Source organism: Camelus dromedarius, chromosome 16 (assembly GCF_036321535.1).
Source record: "Camelus dromedarius isolate mCamDro1 chromosome 16, mCamDro1.pat, whole genome shotgun sequence".
Taxonomy (NCBI): Eukaryota; Metazoa; Chordata; class Mammalia; order Artiodactyla; family Camelidae; genus Camelus; species Camelus dromedarius.
Window position 1 is genome coordinate 14,091,649 of NC_087451.1, and position 20,845 is coordinate 14,112,493.

The following is a 20,845-nucleotide window of genomic DNA, read 5'->3' on the forward strand; positions in this document are numbered from 1 at the left end:
ACTCGGGCACCTCGCTGCCCGCCGCCCGCACCGCGCCGGGCCACGGTTGCCGCCGCCACTGATCCTCGAAACGCGGTCTCCCGGCACTCTCCCCAGCCGGGGGATGCAGAATGGTTTACAGAGGGACCACGAGCCGCTGATTGGTCGCAGGCCGCTGTGACGTCGGCGGGCGCTGCATTAAGGCGAGGGGGCTTCCAGAGCACAGCCAACAGCCAGGAGCAGTGACCGAGCCGCCGGAGCTGGGAAGAGAAGCGCCGGGGCGGCGGACTGGGCCAGGAGACCAGGGACAGAGGGACGCTTGTCCGGGGACAGCCAGCAACGAACCGCTGCCCGGGCGGCGACAGCAGCGGCCCGTGCCGAGCTGTTCCAGCCGCACAGAACTGTAGCCGCCGCATCAGGACGTTTTTAAAAAAGCTCTTCAAGCTACTCCCCCTCCCCCAGACTACTCCCGCTGCAAAAGGAGGAAAAAAAAAAAAGGAAGGAAGGAAGGAAAGAGGCTAGAAAGGAAACCCAGATTTGCCACCACAACGAAAAAAGAGGGGGAAAGGAAAAGAAAAGAAAGTCGAGAGACTGTGGGGTTGGACGCAGGCAGCCGGAGCTTGGGCCGAGCGATGTGGGACTACGAGCGCAGGCGGCCGAGAGTTGCGACTGGAGCCACGATGCACGGTCAGGCGCGGTGAGGAGCCAGACGATCCCCCTTCCCCGAAGGAGTCCAGGTGCAGGGAGGGCGATCTCGAGAAGACGGAGGCCGCCAAGCAGGCCACGGGCCGAGGGGACGGGGCTGAGGCGGTAGGGAGCGAGCGAGCGCACCTGGCTGCGTCCGCCCGGAGTTGTCCCTCTCCGTTCTCCGTTGACACAAACACTTCTCCAAAACCTAAGCAACAACAACGATCAACAACGAGATCTTCCTCCTGCGCGCCCCTCCCTCCCTCCCCCCTCGGCCTGCCCCCGACCCCTCCCCCAGGCCCACCGCGGGCGCCCAGCGCGTCCCGACCCGCTGCGCGATGCCGGCAGTTTAGGATCCAAAGGTTCTCTACTCGTTTTGTTCTTTTCTTTTATAAAAAGAGGAGGGGAAATTCCGGTGGCGGGCAGCCCGGCACACACACACCCGCCTTCTTACCCCGACAAAAGCAGATGCACTTTGACTTCTGACAGCTCTACCTCAAGCCCGAGAAAACTCAGCGGCGCTTTCCCTGCAACCCGAGCTCGCCGTCGTCCTCTTCCTTCTCCATCTCCGATTTATTTATTTCCATTCCCGTAGCCGTTCTCGGCGACTTCACGCCTCTGAGGGCTCTGGGCAGAAGAGCCGCTTTCTCGCCCGCCTGAGGCTCTTCCTCGCCCCAGGAGCTGCGGTGGCGCTGCTGTGACCCAGGGCCCTGGGACTACCGGGCTGCACACTCCACCCAGCAGCCTGCCGCGCATCAGCCTCCTCTCTCTTTTTGATTTTCCCGTGCGGGTTTCGGTTTGCACCGCCAGGTCTCCCCTGTTTGGAGTGGCTGGGGAGTTCTGCCGGTCGTCTTGGAGAGTCAACCCCTCGGCTCTACCTGTTCTTGTCTCTCCGGGCCTCACCCTATCAAACCAAAGACCATGGTGCACTGTGCCGGCTGCAAAAGGCCCATCCTGGACCGCTTCCTCTTGAACGTGCTGGACAGGGCCTGGCACGTCAAGTGCGTCCAGTGCTGTGAATGTAAATGCAACCTGACCGAGAAGTGCTTCTCCCGGGAAGGCAAGCTCTACTGCAAGAATGACTTCTTCCGGTGAGTACTTACCTCGCGCGTCTCTGCTGGTCCTTCCCCGCGGGCCTTTCCCGGCCAGCTTCGGATCAGAGGTCAGCGTGGCCACGGGGGCCGCGTTACGAGCTGCCTTTGGAGAGGGCAGCCAAGTCCCGGGGGCGCCCGCCTCTTCGCCAGCTGGCGCGCTGGGCGCCCGGGACGCGGCCTGCTTGCGTCCTGGAAATTGTGTGTCCAGGCTTGTCTGCACGTGCCTGGGAGAAAAGAGTCCGAGCCTGCCTCTGAGCCGGAAGCCCCTCCAAGCTTGGAAGGAGGTATCTCAGCCTCAGGCGATGTAGCCCCAGCTCCCGTCTTTCCCCTCGCCGAGACTGCCATCAACTGCATTCTCTGGGCCTCCCGGGTTTGCTCGTCCTCCAGGCTGAGCTTAGAAGCCTGGGCTAGCTCCATGCCACTGCCTTTTCCGTCTCCGAGAAGTCATGGCAGGAACCGCGGAGCCTTTTGCATGGAGTGTCCGAGTCGCCTGCCGTGATAGCGGTGGGGAAGAGCTCGGCCTGGGTGCGTAGCCTGCACGCCCCAGGGTCTTCCCGAGACCTGAATAGGCCTTCCAGCACCGGCCCGCGCACACTGCTGCACGGTAACCTGTGAAGTGCCGGAGGCTTCAGCCTCCGCGAAGACCATCATCAGCTGCCCAGGTTGGCGGGAGGTTGGGCCTCCGCCCAACGCCGACCTCGGCTCTGAGGCGCAGGCTCCACTCGGAGCTGTCCTAGGCACTGCCCGTCACTTGCTCAGGGAGAAAACGGACCCGGTTGGTCGGAGCCAGGAGACTTCTCCCGACAACTTTCCACCGTTTAGCATTTTAGTTGTATCCTCTGAAACTCACTACCTTGCCACCAAATGCACACATACACACATCAACAGAGACCTGGAGCAAATTTCAATCGAAATTCCCCTGCGCGGGTTGGAAGTCTCCCAGTTTACTTGGCTGACTTGGTCTCTGCTTTCCTCTGAGTTTGTGGTAACAGATCAAACTAGGGGCGGGGGTGAGAATTCAAAGCCACCCGAGTCGCTTTGCTCAGAAGCCCAGGACGCACTGCCCCAGTGCCTCCCGGGATGCGCAGCTCTGGCTGGGGCGGACCGTGGAGCAAATCTCCGCTGCTATTGCCGAGAGGAAGCACAGGCTGAGCTTCTGGGCCTCGGCCGGCGGTGCCAGGTCTCCCGCTACCGGCAGGAGCCAAGCCGGGGAAGGGCGAATGGTGCCGGCTGCCAGTGGGCCCCAGAGGCCTGGCTCCCGCGAAGCGCGGCCGGCACCTAGAGTCCCCACACTGTTCTGGCTTGTGCCAGCCTGCTGGGCTTTGGGCTTGAACATGGAGGCCTGTCTTCAGCCGTCTGGTCTCTCTGCGGCTGTTTGTTTAGTTTAGGCGGGACTGGACCTTGCCAACCCCTAGTCTGTGCGCGGGTTCTTTTTCGGCAAATGAGAGGCAATACGTAGAAAAGCCTGCACTCCATCTTACATGGAGATCTAATTTTGTTCTCCGGATCTAATTGGAAAATAAGTGCCTCTCTCCACCTTCCCTTTGCCGACTTGCTGCCTTCTTCAGCAGCGCTTTTTCCCTTTGGGACAACACTGGGCGTGAGGTTAGGGGTGGGGGCAGCTTGGGCTCCTCACTGTACAATTCTAACCATGTGTATCTTCTCTCTGACTTTCCTTTGGTGCCCAACGCCCTCTCTTTCTACCTTCTTGCTTGCTTAATCGACATCTGTCTCTTTCTTTTCTTTTCTTTTTTTGTGTATGTCTCTCTTCTTTTTCCCCTTCCTATTCTTCCTCCACTTCCGATTTCTTTCTCTACCGCCTTTCTCCCGGCCGCTGTCTTTCCTTGGTCCTCGCCAACCCGCCTCCCTGCAGGTGTTTTGGTACCAAATGCGCGGGCTGTGCGCAGGGCATCTCCCCTAGCGACCTGGTGCGGAGAGCGCGGAGCAAAGTGTTTCACCTGAACTGCTTCACCTGTATGATGTGTAACAAGCAGCTCTCCACGGGCGAGGAGCTTTACATCATCGATGAGAACAAGTTCGTCTGCAAAGAGGATTACCTAAGCAACAGCAGTGTCGCCAAAGAGAACAGCCTCCACTCGGGTGAGGCCCTAATTCCCGGCTTGTTAGGGACGGGCGGGTCCTGGGGGAGGAAGGCCGGCTAAGGCTGCTGCTCACCTGTCCCTTGCCTCTACCCAGCCACCACCGGCAGTGACCCCAGTTTGTCTCCGGACTCCCAAGACCCGTCGCAGGACGACGCCAAGGACTCGGAGAGCGCCAATGTGTCTGACAAGGAAGGTGGCAGCAATGAGAACGACGACCAGAACCTGGGGGCCAAGCGGAGAGGGCCGCGCACCACTATTAAAGCCAAACAGCTAGAGACGCTGAAGGCCGCCTTTGCTGCTACGCCCAAGCCCACGCGCCACATCCGCGAGCAGCTGGCTCAGGAGACTGGCCTCAACATGCGCGTCATCCAGGTCAGGGCCCGGGCGTGCCACTCAGTCCCCCCGCCCCCCGCCAGGCCCACCTGGCAATTCCGTGCTGGCACCCGGCCGGCTGCGCAGGGGTGGGGGCCAGTTTGAGGAGCGGAGCGAGCCCCTGGAGGCTGGCGGAGAGGGAGGGGAGAGACCCAGACACACCCCTATCCGGCTCAACCTTTGAAGCTCCGCCTGATTCATAGAGCGTCTGGAAATCCCTATGCCTCCTCCTCTTTCCAGTCCAAGGCGGGTGACAGCGGTGGTGGAGGGGGAGGGACAGGGAACATGAGACTGGAGAGGGGACACTATCGGACACTGTGGCGAGGATTGGGAGCTTTTTTTTTTTTTTTTTTTTTTTTTTTTTTTTGCACCACCCCTGTTCTGAAGAAGCCGAGAGGTCGCTGTGCCTAACCCGGAGTTAATCGGCTCCGCTGGTTTCGCACAACGTGATCTCCCTCTGCCTCCCTACCCCCAATTTTGTAGGGCTCTTGACCCAATTTAGAAAGCCCCAGAGCAGAGACTTGCCCTCCTAAGAGAAGTGGGCTGTTTAGGTTTGAAGGGGAGGTGGTCGGGGTGGGAGTCAGCCCTGCCTCGGCCTGTCCCGAGTGGGATAGGGACGGGAGGCGTCCTTCTGGGCAGCTGCGCCGGTGCACCGTTAAGACTGCCTGAGATTCGGGCCCAAGGTTAGGTGTCGGGTGCCTAGAGGCTCTGCGAGGGTGTGAGTGAACGTGCCTGGGAGGCTGAGTGTGCGTGGGCACACGGGTACCCGCCGCCCTCCGGGGAAGCCCTCTGCCTCTGAGTAGCTGTCCCGCCTTGCTCGCAGGTGAACGGGAGGTTGCGTGAGCGGCTGTGCATAAGTATGTTTGGAACTGGGAGATTGTGCGTGGGTGTGAAAAGGACATTGTGGGGTTTGGCGTCACTATCTTTGGGAGACTGAGTGTCAACAGGAGGCTGTTTGGTTCTCTGTCACTATCATGTGGGGGAGGGTGCTGCCAGAGTCCGTGAAAGGGAAGCAGTGTGTCTGACACTATTTGGGGAGGTTGAGTGTCTGTGTGTACAGCCCCCTAGAAGCTTTGAGAATTGAGGCGGTGTAACTGTTAGAAACAACTCCAACTGCCTCATTGTGGGCAGGCGGCTTGCCCAGGTTCCCCTGTCGGGAATCCTGTTCACCGTTGGCTCAAGGGCCACCCTGCGCAGTCCTACTCAGAGACCACCCTCACCCCCCACCATATACCCCCCCCCCCCACACACACAGGCACATACACACACCCAGTCGGGAATCCGAGCTAGGCTAGGTGGTGTTCGGGTGAGGGGCCAGGTCCGGCCGCCCACCTGAAGTCGGGGGTGGGGTCTCCGCGGCCTCACCCTCCGATGACGTGTGTGCTTCAGGTCTGGTTCCAGAACAGACGCTCCAAGGAACGGAGGATGAAGCAGCTGAGCGCGCTGGGCGCCCGGCGCCATGCCTTCTTCCGCAGTCCGCGTCGGATGCGACCGCTCGTGGATCGCCTGGAGCCAGGCGAACTCATCCCCAACGGGCCCTTCTCCTTCTATGGAGGTGGGTGCGTTGCCCAGGGGTAGGGGGCGGGCAGGCCGGGGCTGGCTTCGTTGGAAGCGGGTGGCAGCGCGGAGGCGCTTCCGGCTTTCTTTAGAAAAGTGGAGAGTGGGGAAGGGATGGGTGAAGGCTGGAGAGTAAATCAAGGGGAAGCCGTGAAACAGGACCGAATTCCCGACCCTGTATGAGGGGGGTGGGCATCTCCTGTGTTTGCACCCAGCCTCTTCCGTGCTCCCAGCTTGGCAGGGGAGCCCCACGGAAGGCCAGTTCCCGCATTGTCCTCCTAGCCGGCTCGCGAGCTCGCCTTCGCGCCCCATCACCCCGCCCCGCCCCAGGCCCCGCCCTGACCTCCTCCCCGGCGCTCCGCAGATTACCAGAGCGAGTACTACGGGCCTGGAGGCAACTACGACTTCTTCCCGCAAGGCCCCCCGTCCTCACAGGCCCAGACGCCGGTGGACCTGCCCTTCGTGCCGTCGTCTGGGCCGTCCGGGACCCCTCTGGGCGGCCTGGAGCACCCGCTGCCCGGCCACCACCCGTCGAGCGAGACGCAGCGGTTCACCGACATCCTGGCGCATCCCCCCGGGGACTCGCCCAGCCCCGAGCCCAGCTTGCCCGGGCCTCTCCACTCAATGTCGGCTGAAGTCTTCGGGCCCAGCCCACCCTTCTCGTCGCTGTCAGTCAACGGCGGGGCGAGCTACGGGAACCACCTGTCTCACCCCCCTGAAATGAACGAGGCGGCCGTGTGGTAGCGGGGGTCGTGCACGGTCCGCGGAGTTCGTGGTTGTACAGAAATGAACCTTTATTTAAGAAAAATAGAAAAAAAAGAAAAAAAAAAAAAAAGAAGTCATCCCCCTACTTCCTCCAGCCTCGGGGACCATTTTCCGTCTGGGAAGACCGGACGGAAAAGGGGGACACGAAATAGGATCCAAATCCGCCTGGAGGTGGGACCGGAACCCGTGCGCTGGCCGGCAAGGTGCAGAAATGGGGCTCCCGAAGGAAAATGCAGACCTCGCCCCACCTCCCACCTGGACCCGGATCCTTAGACAGACGCCGCGGGCGTGAGTGCGAGGCCACAGGCAGCATAGAAACACCCACGGCAGCCGCGGGGGCGGCCAGTCAGTTATGACACCAGGAGCCGTGGGGAGGGAGGCTGTGCCCGCAGCCGCTTGAGGGAGGTGAAGCAGCCGGGGACGCTCCCGGGCCAGCCAGAAGGATTCTGGCTCTGGGAAATCTACTAGTGTTGTCTCAGAGTTCAGCAACAGCGACAACAAACTCTTATAGCTTCAGAAACACCGACCTGCTGTGCATCAGGTGGGACTATATATATATATTTTTTGTCTATCTGGGTTTTTGGTTTTTGTTTGTTTGTTTGTTTCTGCCAAAATTGCAAAATTCTAAATGTAAAGCCCTCAGTATCAACTCTTCTACCTTTACAAAGCTACACACACAGAGACACACACAGACACACTCCATAGGATGGATGGTCTCCAGACAGACCTCTCAGTAAAATGACTTGAACATCAGCTGTACAAGAAAAGTATTCTACCTTCACACACAAAAATTTTAAAAAAAGACTATTGAATTAAAAACAGTCAACTGTTTACGTATAATGTTTAAATTCAGGAGTTCAGTGTTTTACTAATATATCCTGTTTTGAAACCTCTTGTTCAAAACAAAATGTTTTGAGCAATCAACCAAAATTGTTCATTTTCTTTTCCTGTAGATGTTCTGACAGATTTGCAGGGCTCACAGCTCACTGTGCTAGTATGTAAAAAGGTGTTGTTTACACAAGGCAAAGAGAAAACATGATATTCAGACACTTGCCAAATAGAATAATTATAGCACAAATACTGTAATGGTGCTTAGCACCACAACCTGAGAAAGTGTTAAAAAAAAAGTGTTACAAGGTTTAAAAAAAACATCTTTGGTAATTTTTAGTCCTGTTGAACATTCATGGAATTGTTAATATGACTTATATAGACCCACACAGGTTTTATTTTTGTGTCTTTAAAATAAAAGTCCAAAATATTTAAATTTTATGGTCAAATATGCAGTCAACAGCTGCTACTTTTTTCTTTATATATTAAATTTCTCATATGTCTTTTATTGTTCTGATAAACCTAAGCTTGTGTGACCTCCAGTGCATATTAGACCATTCACTGTATGAAAGAAAACATGTTGAATAAATTTGTGAGTTTTTAATAAAAATAGAAAATCTGATGTTTAGATAATTGGTGTGTTATTTGATGTTTTAAAAACTAGAATCAAGGTGTGGTGGAGAGCTGAATGACCCCTCACAAGCCTGGAGGAAGAAAGGCAGGCAGAAGGGGGAGATAATCTGTTTTTACCTTGGCTGTGGTTGAACCCCTTTGCTAATGCCAGCTAACCTTTCCTCCATGCCTTCCTGCTGTTATTGACTATAGATTTGCATTCTGTGTACTTAGGTGATACAGTTGAAGAGATGTTTGCTGAGAAGTTAATATAGAATTTGAACTAGAAATCAAATCCATGGCTAAAAATTGTCCCAGTCTGTGATTAGGCATGAGACCCCATACACTCTCTCTGCCCCCTCTGAACGTGCAAAACTGGACTTGTGAATGTCAGGTACCTGTAAATAGATAGTTAGAGAGGGTCCTTTTCAGTTTCAATTCATTTCCCATAGATAATCCTGCTTTCTAATTTGGTGGTTTGAAAGATAACGTAAAATGAACGTACAGCACAGCTAGAAATGAAATACTTTAATCCCCTTCCCAGAACTGATATGAAATAGTTGTTTTATAGTATTTGTTTCATTTGAAGTTCCTCAGAAGGAAAACTATTTTGCCTGGCACAAGATACATATTACGTTTCTTTGAAAGATGAGCAAAAATAACGAATGTAGAAATCAAATTTCAGCTGGGAGTTGCCAGTACGTTCTGAAAAGTAGTGAAATCCCTTCCAAGCCTTCATTAAACGTGGAAGGAATTTAAATATTTTATCTGTTATGAAATAGGTATGTGTGTTTTAATAGCAGACACTATTTGAGTTCCAGAATTTTTTTCATATTGCCTAGATTTTGGTCCGGGTTGTTTATTTCCTTAGCTTTAAAAAACAAAGGTTTTATGTTAAGTGGTATGTAATTTCTAGTGTTACTTTCATATATTATTAAGACACAACCAAGTGTATCTTTCCTGCTAAGGCTTTAAAATAAGCAATATTTCTCTGCATCCACATGACAGCTTATCCAATGGGAAGGAATATCAGGGAGGAATCTCACAGTGTTCTTTCAGAAATACAAATTTATGAGATACAGGGGAGACTTTTGAAACTCCTAGCCTCTGCATGCAGCACATTTCTTTATCTGCTTTGTATGCAATCACTGGATTGGCTTGTTTTTGCCTTCTTTAGCATTTATATACAGTAAATCATAGCCAACTTCTTCATTATAGCCAGTTCCCTTTAAAGAAATTCATTTAACTGAACGTATGCTCATTGGGAAGCTGCATTTTCCTATCAAGCCTGCTGAATTATTTAGCAGCTTTATTGTGGAATCTGGTCCTTGATAAGAAGCGTTTTGTGGACTTAATTCCTTTCTCTGATTCCGTGGCAGCAGCTCAATCTTTCCTCCTCGGCGCTGTACCCAGAACCCTAACGAATCCCTGAACAGGTGGCAAAGTTTAGCGGTCAAATTTGGAGCTGCCTGCCGAGGAGGTCTAGAAATGTCAGGGACTGTTCTCCATCAGAGCTGTTCTGCCCGTGTCTGGCCCCGAGGTGCAGGGAAGCACTGCAGCATCCCCATGCAGCGCTGGGAGCCCCCGGGGCGGTCCCCTCCCGCCCTGGAGCACAGTCTCCTCTCTGGCCCGGGCTTGGCAGCCTGGTTTCTCCCCGCAGCCATCTTAAGGCTGCCACCTCTGTGCCTCTAGCCACCTGCTCTCAGGGTTCCAGCGGCTGGGAGCTGCCATCTGCCCTGGGTGAGGGAAGCCAAGCTCACCCTCTCTCTAGGAGAGCTCTCCTCTCTCCAGGTTGGGAGAAAGTGGGAACTGCTTAAGGCGTGTCGAGGTTGGGGACGACTATGTGTGGAGAGCCAGGATGAGCATTGGCAGGGGTCTGGGACCTGGGGTTTGATAGTATCTGAGAAGAGAGAAGAGAGACAGGTAAGAACCTGGATTCCCCCAAACTCTTGAAACTCCTAGTCATGTGAACAGACGGTTGGGAAATGAAGACGGGGTTACCATCCAGCGTCACCCCCTGCTCATCCTCTGCTCTTCCTACATCTGTCTGCCATTTTGCCACAGGCAGAGGGACTGTGAACTGGGAGACCCTCTGACCTTCTCTGGAGAGGACCCCTCATCTCACCTGCTCACATCACTAGAGCAGTCAGGGTTTTCATTTCTTCTAGGAGATTTAGTCTTTGAAATGGCCCCTCCATCTCCACCCCCACCCCCGTCAGGAAACCCCTCCTCCCTTCCCAAGAAACTAGAACCAAGTAGGGGGGGTCCCCCAGAGAGGGGATTTAGGAGGCTGCTCTTCTGCCCCCTGCCTTGACTTCTCTCAGCTGCACCTCAAGTCCTAGAACTCTTTCCTCTTCCCTCCACTCCTGGAGTCCCCTCCCTACCCTCGGGATCGGGTGAGAAAGCAGGGGAAGCATTTTGGAGACCCTGGGATGTGTGTGACAGGTCCACACACACAGAAGGCTCCCCAAGTCAGTGGACACCAGGACAGAGACTGGAGAGTAGGGAAGCAGGCATTTTCTGCCCAGAATCATCCAGGAGTGTCCTGTTTGCATGACAGCTTAGGGGTGGTCTCTGCTCTGCCTTACCTCCCTCCTCCTTTTCTCCCTTTTGTTTGCACCAAGGCCAGATTTCTAAGCATTATTAGTGTCCAGAATAGGAAGGGAAAAGGTCCAAAATAGGAAGAGAAGTAGTTTCCCAAATATTGGGTGAGAGAAACATTTTTGTCCTTCGAAACCCACGGTGATGGCTGTCCCAGACTGCGGAGCCTGCTTTTGCTCTGAAGGCCCTAGACACAGGCACCAGACTGCAATTACAGGGGATATGTTTTTTGTTTGTTTTTGTCTTAAAACTGTTTCCTAGACCGAATTCTATTGCAGATGGTAAAAAGCAGTTTTCGTCACCTCAGTCCCCTGCCTAGGGTGACCCCATCTTAGCCTGGAGTTCTTTCCCTTCCAGGTCTGAGGGCATCTACCCTGAGGGTTCTCCTTCCCCTCTGCAACCACCAAGGAAGGGGACATGGGACAAGAGGTCTCTCATTGCTCTCAACACTGGGGGCATATGAAGACTGGGGAAGTCAGGGACCCTCACTTCCCTTGGGTTCCACAGGAGACACTGGAGAACTGAGGGTTCCCCAGGCTGTTCGGCTGCAGGATCCAATTGGCTTGGGCTGTTCCCAAGAAGGGCATGGGGCACCCCCTAACCCTGTTTTCTGGATCTTTTTGAGGCAGTTTATGTTTAGGGGCTAAGTCTTTACAGGTGACCTCACACAGATACAGGAAGGATAGGCCACTTTGTACGCACCCTTATCATCCCTTTTTGCAGTTTCTGTTTACACGTTTGTCTGCCCCCCTAGGCTGATCACCGCCAGGAGAGAATCTTACTTATCTTTGTATCTCATCTAGCAGTGCCTGCCACATAGTGGGCAGTCAGGGAATGCTTGATGAAGGAAAGAGCATATAAAGGGATTCCATCTTTTCATTTGCCTGGATGTAATTAAACTGACCCTATTAGGTCTTTATATTTTGAGTCTGCCCGTGCCCCTCTAAATGTAGACCTAACTTTTTCTGAATTTGTGCACCAGTTTCAAGTGTCTGAGTATGCCCTCATCTTTAAACAGCAAGGATATCAATACCGATGGGTGTGCAGTATAGTAATGCTCACATCACCCCCTTTTCCCTGCATGGACAAGGCTACTTGGAGAAGCTACGGAATCAATTTTTACGCACAGTTATTGCGATATCTAATTATTCCTATTAATATAGACGTCAGCAGTCCACCGCACACTTACACATGCAGATCCCTGAGGCAGGATTTCCAAATCGTGGCCGCCGCGGGGTCAGAGGAGTGTGCCCGGCCCCAGAGTCGTCTAAATTGTGAAATGCCATACCTGCTTTTGGTATCAGTCTGTGAGTGCCCTAAAGCACACGTGAGGCTCGAAACGCTAACCCTTTACTTCTCCTCCTTCCCAAATCAGCCACGATGGGTCACGGCTACACTACACTTTATTTCTAAGCAAATCTCGGACAAATCTTGGGGCATACTTTACGCAAGGGGACAAGGGCGGCGCGCATCCCAGTCTGGATTCAGAGCAAAAGGCGACCACGTGCCCTTGCGCGCTCCCGCGCCGCCCAACACACCCCCTCGGCGTGCGCGCACGCGCACACGCCTCAGCCTTCAAGGCGCTTCCGCCTTCATCCTAGCAACGCCCGTGGTGACGCGTAGACCCCGCCCCCTCCCGCGCTCCTCCCGGAAGTTGCTGGCCGGGCTCCGCGCGTCTCTGGTTGTGCTGAGGGGTGGGCTCCGGGAGAGAGGACCCCGAGGGGAGAGAGCGACGTTCACCAGCGCGGCGCCGAGCGAGACCCGGTGACCATGGCGGGGCCGCAGCCTCTGGCGCTGCAGCTGGAACAGTTGTTGAACCCGCGACCGCGCGAGGCGGATCCTGAGGCCGACCCGGAGGAGGGTGAGGCCTGACGGGGGCAAGGCCATGTGCGGAGCGGTGGGCTGGGCCCGATGCGGACCTGGGCGGCGTGTCGGGGGCCGGCAGCCGGGCCTCACCGCTCTGCCTACTCCCTTTCCCTTTGCCCAGAGGAAAACTGTTTCTCGGGAGAGTGATCCCGCGGGGCTGGGGAGGGGGGCTTCGATTTCCTTCTGACGCCTACTCTCGACTCGGTGCTCGGGTGGGCGGAGCATCCGGAGGACCCAGGCTTTGGTTAACTGTTGGACGAGGGCTGTTGCAGGGAGTCTGGTAGCAGGTTGAAAGTTATCTTTCAGGATGCCCTTACTGGCATTGGGTTAGAAACGAGAAGAAGGAAATCTCATCCTTTAAAACAAAACAAAACAGCCTGCCCCTGAGAACTTATTTGGAGGATGAAGGAAGAAGTAGGCTTCCGTGGTGCCATTTAAGCCTTTTTAGGCCTCAACACACTTGCTTAGTGGCTGACGAATAAGGCTGCCGTCCTGTAAGCTGATGTTCAGGGTCTAGGTGGGAGTAATCCCGCTTTAGACCTGAGTTAGAAAAGTGTGAGGAAGGGGGAATAAGGAGGGATAAATGTGAGTGCCCGACCGTGACTTAAGAATAATCCGTTGGAGGAACTGGGGCTTTTTAGCCAGGATAAGGAAACTCCTTGAGGGATGGGCTGGAGTGAGGCTAGATCATGATGATAGCTGACTTAAAATATTTGGGTGCCTGTCACACATGAAAGAAGAATTAGGCTAGTTTTTATGATCCAGGGCATAGAAATACATCCTTCTAGTGAATGCAGAAAGTCAGCTTTTTGTTTGGGAAACAGTGGCAAGGTAGTAAGTAGTCTGCCTTGGGAGGTAATGAGTTCCCCGTTCTTGGAAGCTGGTGGGGATTTTGTAGAGGATGTTCAAGTATGAGTTTAAAGGGTTGAACAGGGTTACCATTGAAGTTCCTTCTAACCTGGAGATTCTGATTACTTTTTCCCCTGCCCTACACAGCCACTGCTGCCAGAGTGATTGACAGGTTTGATGAAGGGGAAGATGGAGAAGGTGATTTCCTGGCGGTGGGCAGCATTAGAAAGCTGGCATCAGCCTCCCTCTTGGACACAGACAAGAGGTATTCTGGCAAGACCACCTCTAGAAAAGCTTGGAAAGAGGACCACTGGGAGCAGACCCTGCCAGGGTCATCCGGTGAGTAGACGTATTTGCATGGTACTCTTTCCTGATTTTTTGGGTTAAAGTCTTTTTTTTTTTGGATAATCTCTTCAAGACTAGTCTGGATGCCTCACCTATTATTTTAGGAGAGACTATTGATTTGGCATTAGAAAGGGTCCTTAGAAGTACTTTACTCACTTCATAAGGAATCCAAAGCCTGGAGCTATACTCCTTATGTTTGTTTGCGTGAATCGTTCACCCTAAAATGGGGTGAGAGAAAAGGCACTGGTTGTTGGATATTGGAGAGGGCTATATGTTGAGAAAGAATTGTGTCTGATGAACATGCTACTCCTGGATTTTGACCCTTTTCCTTTGTTTTTTCAAGTCTTGCATTGAGTCACTGTCTAATATTAACTTGTGACCCTCATTTTTTGCCATTGTAAAAATAACAAGATCCATCACATTATATCCATAATTCTGCTCCCTGCAAGAGTTAGGGGGATGTGAGCTTACAGTCTTAAAGGTTGTGAGTTTCTCTGAGTGGAAGAAGGGGCTGGATATGGTGATCATTGGGTGGATGCCATTTGTTTTCCTTTAGTGAGGTCAGAGGGACCATGTTGAGAGTTTACAGATAATATAAAAGAAGTAATCACTCGTGTTATGATAGCCATGATTTAGTCCTTGATACAGTTCTGAGGGGTCCCAGGTGATGAGCTCATTTCATATTCTTTACTTAAAGACTGATAGACAGACTAGTCCTGAGACAAATGTAGTATTTATTGAGCTCTCAGCTTGTGTCAGGCTTGGTGGTAAGCTTTCTAAGTTCTGAGAGCCTGGGACATAGTAAGTCCTCAGAAAATGTTATCACTATTATCATTAAGTGTATTGTCTCATTTAATCCTCCCATCAGCCCTGTGAGGTTGGTACTATTTATCCCCATTTTACAGATAAGGAAATTGAGGGGACACATTGGTTAAGTAACTTGCTTAAGGTCATAAAGCTAGTAAATGCAGGCCAGAACTCAAATAAGGCAGTCTGACCCTAAGAGCTATACTTGTAACTACTACTCTGTATAAATGTTTCTTTATTTGAGAAATAAAGAACTTAAAGAACACGTTTAAAGAACTTAAAGTATTATTTCTCTTTACTATTTTTCACTTAGTTTGTGTATTTATACTTTTGACAGCCTTCTCTGTCTTAAGTTTCTATACTGTTCCTTGAAGTACTTAAGACTTACCACGTTTTCATAAAATCTTTATTTTATAAAGAAAGTTGTTGGTAGCAGGTCCCTGTATTTAACGCTTATGCTTCCTGTACATGGGACCTTTATGTTCTACCATGGAAGAGATTGCATAATCACTAAAGACCTGTCAGTATCAGGATACCCTAAGCATAAGTACAATCAGGAGCCACAACTCACATTCCGTTTACTGAAGGATCAAGTTCAAAGTCCTTCCCATGGAAGACAAGGACCGCCCCTCCCCCCTTCCATTTGGCCCCTGAGCAACTCTCTGGGCTCATACCCCACCCTTCTGTACCCCAGAGCACTTTTGTGGGCTGGACTTCTGCATCTGCTGCTTTTCTTTTCCTTCCTCCTCCTCTGTCTGATGACCCGTTACTTATGCTTAATGAGTAAAAGTGTAATATCTCCTTCACATGAAGCCATCCCTCATCCTTCCAGGAGAGTTGGGTGTTTCCTTCTGTATACACTGTATACTGATGACATCGTAATGTAGTTATTGATATGGGTATCAACCACTCCCAGCAGACTGTGAACCCCTCCCCACAGGTACTATATTCTATTTGTCAGTCCTTAGCTTTTTCCATGGCTGGCTCAGAACAGGCTCTTAATAAGTACTTCATAGAGTACACTGTTGTGATGGAGATTGTGCATTTGGGATTGGTAATAATGAACTGTGTTTTTTTCAGACACGTATTTGGGAAAACCAGTAGTTCTCTCACACCAGTTGAAGTGTGACTGTTTGTCAAAGTTCAGACCAAAGGCTACCTTTTCCTTATAACATTGCTTAAATTCACTTACTCCTACAGTTAAAATTTATTCCTCATCTTGGTTCTCAAAACTTTGTCAAAGCACTTTTAATTCTTTTCTGTATTGTAGTATTTTTTATTAGTCTGTTTTTCCCACCAGAGCCTTTCATTAGGATGGGACCCATGTTTTATTCTTTTTGCTTCTGTGCTTTAGCATTTTAGAGATAGTAGATGTGTGATAAATACTTGTTGAGTTGAACTGAGTACAGTAATACTTTTTTGGGGATAGATGCCATGGTTCTTTAGTTAAAATGAAAGATACAGTCTAGTATTTGTCTCAAGGTAACATCTATTTTCTTGCCTTCTTCCCTCCCTTGTTTAGATGAAGAAATATCTGATGAAGAAGGGTCTGGAGATGGAGATTCAGAGAGGCTGGGTCTGGAGGATTCTGACGAGGATGCTATGAGTGCTGAGGAACAGGAGTGCAGTGACGATGGGGACAGTGGTCTGGCCTGGAAGAAGAGGAGAAGCTGCTCCAGGAAAGCATCTGGCTTCAGTGTCCAGAGCATCAGTGACTTTGAAAAATTTACTGAAGGAATGGACGACCTGGGCAGCAGTGAGGAGGAGGAAGACGAAGAGCAGGAGAGTGGTATGGAAGAAGGGGATGCTGAGGAAGACTTTGAAGGTGAGAGTGAGGAAGACAAGGCTGAAGACAGGAACAGTGAGGACGATGGGGTGGTGATGACCTTCTCCGGTGTCAAGGTTTCCGAGGAAGTGGAGAAAGGCCGAGCTGTGAAGAACCAGATAGGTTTGTACACATCTCGCTATGTGCTTGTTTTTCAGAGTGTCTGCATTTCATTCCCTTCTTGTTGATTTGTTTTTGGCTGTTTGCTCTCTCCTGTGTCCTTCCAGTTAGTAGGTGACACGCCCCACTCACCTGGAGGCCTAAAGCGCCGCTCCTCCACGCTCAGCCAGCCACTGCTGCGCTGAGCGGCCCCGTTGGTTCTGCCCCAGGACCTCCAGCAGCTGGAAGATGGAAGAGTGTCTCCTCCTCCTCTTGGGCTTTGGCTTTCTCTTTCTCACATAGCAAGTCAGTTTGCTGTGAGATCCTGGGTTTAGTTCCTATAGTAGAGTGCTTCTGGGGCATGAACGTATGATAAAGCTGTGCTGCTTAGAGACTGGTCTGCTTTCCCTGCCCCTCCCTGTCTCCCTGCCCCAGGAAGATTTCATGACTGAGGAATGGAATTCTTTCCTCTTTCTCAGCACTGTGGGACCAGCTCTTGGAAGGAAGGATCAAACTACAGAAAGCTCTGCTGACCACCAATCAGCTTCCTCAACCAGATGTTTTCCCTATTTTCAAGGACAAAGGTGGCCCGGAATTTGCCAGCGCCCTAAAAAACAGTAAGAATACTTCTGCTGTATTGGGATACTTAGAACCACTGGGGTCCACTGGGATATACTGGGATTGTATTCACAGCAGCGCAGAGTTGAGAAGAATTGGTTTTAGTGACAATACGGTATGAAATAGTGGTGTTAAGTTTAAAAATAAAATAGCGATATAACCCTCTTACCAAATGAAAACAGCTTTGAGTGAAACAGATCGGGTGTGTATTCACATAACAGATAATAACAGGTGTGTATTCCACTTTTTTCCTTACCTGCTCTCACTTTCCCCTACCTCTCCCCTTGGCTTTCTGAGTTACTTGTTTAATGCTCAGAGGAAACCCACAGATACAAAATGAAAAGGAGACAATGAATGACTCGGCTCAGTTCTTTCAAGTCGATTGTATCACGTGCTTAAACCCAGCCTTTCCTTGTTGGGCGGCTTCTAGAACAGCATGCTGAGATAACCTTCTTCATATTTGCCTTTGGGCTGCATAGAGTGAGGAAAGGTGATGACTCCAGAGGGAGGACAAAGTTATGAAAGAGAATTGCTGAACTGTAAAGTCCAAGAATTTTAGAAGAGGAATTTAGAAAGTGGTTGGTTCCTAACCCGTCGTTTTACAGATGAGAGAACCAAGAGCCAGAGACGATGATTTGCTGGAAGTTACAGAGCTTGTCAGGCATGGCGGGGATGGGCTCCTCCAGATTTTCTCCCTCACGGGCTAGGACCTGCCTTCCGCACCACGCTGCCTCCTTTTATGCCCAGTGGCAGCAAAGGATGGGGGAACAGGGAGGATTTGGGGTGAGCGCACAGCGGCTGGACTCTGCATGCTTTATTTGCATGCTGAGACTTAGTGTTTTCATTTGCTCTTTGAAACCTATTTTATAGTATCACAGAGTCAGAAGGGACCTGAGGAGGAGGACTTCTGACTTGGTGTCTGTCTCTTGGTAGAATCACCTTAAGATAAGTGGGTAGAATTTCTTGGGTAGGGAATTCTGTGGGCCCTTCTTGGAGGAGACTACCTGGTTTAATTAGGAATTACTTCCTAGGGGCCAGCCTCTAGGCTGTGTCCTGCTGTACTTGAAGTCAGGAAGCCTGCAGATGCTGTGAGGGTGGGCCTTTAGTAGCCCCTCCTCCAGCTCTTTCTTCGATTCCTCCCTTTAATAAAGGATAGTTCGGTGGTTTTCAACATTTTTGAGATTTTTGGAGCACTTCTCTGCTATTTTTAATGCCCTAGTACCCTGATTCCCTGATGTTTTTGGAATGAGACCTGAACTGCTCTAGATTAAATGTCTTAATTGTTTCACGATAAGGCCTTTTCCGTCTTGTTACTCATTACACTTCTTGCTTGAGCATACCCCGCGCCCCTTTCTTTTTTGGATTCATCTCAAAATACAGATATTTTAAGGGTTAGTCAGTGCTAGGTATAATGAACACATTTCTATTCTTGGATACAATTTAGTTTCCTCAGCTATTTTAATGTTACTTAACTTTTATTTTGCGATGGTTCTGATCTTTTTAATGTGTTTTTTTGTACTTAACCAGTTGCCTCTTTGTCTCATTGGTGAACTCTGGTTAATCTGACACATGTCTCCAGTCTGGGATGGGTTACAGCAAAAGAGGGAGAAGAAAGGAATGTTTGTTTGGTATCACATATTCTAAGATGGGAGGGTGAAGAGTTTTCTAATAACCAGAATTTCCACACATTCGAGGTTAGCTAATTTTTATTTCCACCCTTCTTATGACAATATGATATAATATGTTGCGTATTTCCTCATCTCAGTAAATAGAGTTTAAGAAAAATTTCTTGATTACATTACTTTGAATGAACAGTTTATACTGTGTTATACAGCTGGTGTGGAACATAGGCTGAGTTGTATTGACCCCAAAACAAACAATGGAACTTGTTTTCTTTAATTAAATCTCTTTTCAGTTTGTTTTGTCTTACAGTAAGGTCAGACTGCCTGGGTTTAGATTCCAGCTCAGCAGTGGATTAGCTATGTGACCTTAAGCAAGTTATTTAACTTCACAGTAAAATGGGGATGATATGGTTGTGAGGATTAAGGGGCATAATTGATATAAAACATTGCACAGTGTCTCACACACAGCACAGCACACACGTTAGGTACACGTCTCTTTTTTCTGCTAGAAGAGGCATTTGGCAGTATTCATCCTTGTGAATGATGGTCATCAGTGGAACTAACCATCATCTCCCTCTGTCTTCAGTGTTTTTTGACTTTTAATTAGTATTCAAATTCCCCTGTATGATTTAAATTAACCATTTGTTCTGAAACATGGGTAGCATTATATTCTACTATAATACTTATAATTCAGCTTTGGCCTCTTAACACTATGAAAAAGTAACCAGAGATTTCCTTATTGTCAAGCCCAGCAACTGCCTCCTTGAAGCATTCAACCTTTCCTTGAAATATTTCCCTTTGGTTTTGGTGATGCTGCATGTGCTATGTGGGGTCTCCTCCTCTCAGACGCTTCTTTTATCCCCTCAGTGTCAGTTTCATTGCATTTATTCTCAGGATCCTTTCTCAGGCTGTGTTTTCTTGATATGTTCTCTCCTTGGTGCTGTCACGTACTCTCAGAGTCCTAACAACAGCCTCTAAAGCAGTGCAGACTTCCAGCTGTATTTTAGCCACAGTCAAGTCCTGAGCAGCGTGCCTTTGTACCTTAAGCACCCGAAACTCTGCTTCTCAGAAACTAACTAAATATCTTGTTTCTTTCCCAACGCACTTAGACCCCAGTCACCTGGGTGATCGTAGCGCTTGCTGCGAAATAATTTCAAAGGCACTTTTTAACGTTTAATAGTTGCATAAGTGGTTAGTCAGAAGTAACTTTAGCAAAATTAAGAGATTTTCCGTGCACAAAACCATTTCTCTAAAGAGGTTTGCTTTTCCTCTCTGATTTTCTTTTAAAAGCCTCTATAGCATTAGGAGGAGGTTCTTTTATGTTGGTGGCAACGATATAAGGAAGAAGACATTATTTAAGGAAACCTCAGCATGAGTTATTTAAAACTGTTCCTAATGGAGTATACCAAACCTATATAAAAGTAGAGAGAATTGTACAGCTAAGCATTTATCAGCTCACGCCAATCTTACTTCATCTACTTACAGTAACTCTCCCCCTACTTCCAGATTATTTTGAAGCACATACCCGACATCCTACCATTTTATCAGTAAGTAAGCATGGATCTCTAAGAGAAAGGATTTAAAAAAAAATCACAATACCATTATTTCACATAAGAACGTTAAAAGTAATTTCTTAATAAGCAGGGGGAATGGAGAGTGTTCCTGTAATGGGCGTGCTCTATTGTCTTTTCCAGAGTTTGCTCTGTAGCTTTAAATGAAGTGATTAAAGGAAAGCCAAACTTCAGCCATAATAAGTTGACCTTTTAGTGAAATGCACGTTATTAATGTATTTAATGAGTTGCATTACAAACTGCAGTGAGCACCATGTTTCATTATAGGTCTAAAATGCAATATCGTTAAAGACCTTTAATAGAAACAATGGTTGACATTTTGTTATTTCCTATAAGCTAAAAAAAACCCCAAAAACTCCAAGAACACAGTATAATGTAGTATAAATATAGAGGAAGTGTTGAAATTTTTTATTTATTAAATTCCACAAGTAATAAATTACATTTTATCCCCCCTGATCCTCCCACTTCTAGTTTGTGTTCACCCTCTCATCTCTCTGTGGCCCTTCTCTCAATCCCTCAACTATTTTGATTCGAATAGACTAAAATTTTTAATGCCAATTTGACCTCAGCACTAACAGACACCTTAAAGAATAATTTGTCCAATTTTGAGTAAGTCATGGCAGTCAGAGTCTTGATAGATAATGTT

General features: G+C 49.7%; 2 protein-coding genes across 3 annotated transcripts in view; both read left to right on the top strand.

The window, feature by feature from the left end:
- The first annotated feature begins 223 nt into the window (after nt 1–223).
- On the top strand, nt 224–8,001 carry LHX1 (LIM homeobox 1). The gene is made up of 5 exons (XM_010990528.3): nt 224–1,757; nt 3,634–3,860; nt 3,957–4,234; nt 5,624–5,789; nt 6,156–8,001. The coding sequence occupies exons 1-5, from the start codon at nt 1,588–1,590 to the stop codon at nt 6,533–6,535; spliced, it is 1,221 nt and encodes a 406-aa protein (XP_010988830.2). The 5' UTR covers nt 224–1,587; the 3' UTR covers nt 6,536–8,001.
- Nucleotides 8,002–12,235: 4,234 nt separating this feature from the next.
- The window catches only part of AATF (apoptosis antagonizing transcription factor), a 92,161-nt gene continuing 83,551 nt past the window's right edge, over nt 12,236–20,845 (top strand). The window contains exons 1-4 of one of the 2 annotated variants that reach the window (XM_064495016.1): nt 12,236–12,458; nt 13,460–13,651; nt 15,987–16,412; nt 16,868–17,005. In XM_064495016.1, coding sequence (XP_064351086.1) covers nt 12,368–12,458; nt 13,460–13,651; nt 15,987–16,412; nt 16,868–17,005 — 847 coding nt within the window. In that variant the 5' untranslated portion in view covers nt 12,236–12,367. The remainder of the gene's footprint in view (nt 12,459–13,459; nt 13,652–15,986; nt 16,413–16,867; nt 17,006–20,845) is intronic. The other variant, XM_010990481.3, reaches the window with a different exon arrangement.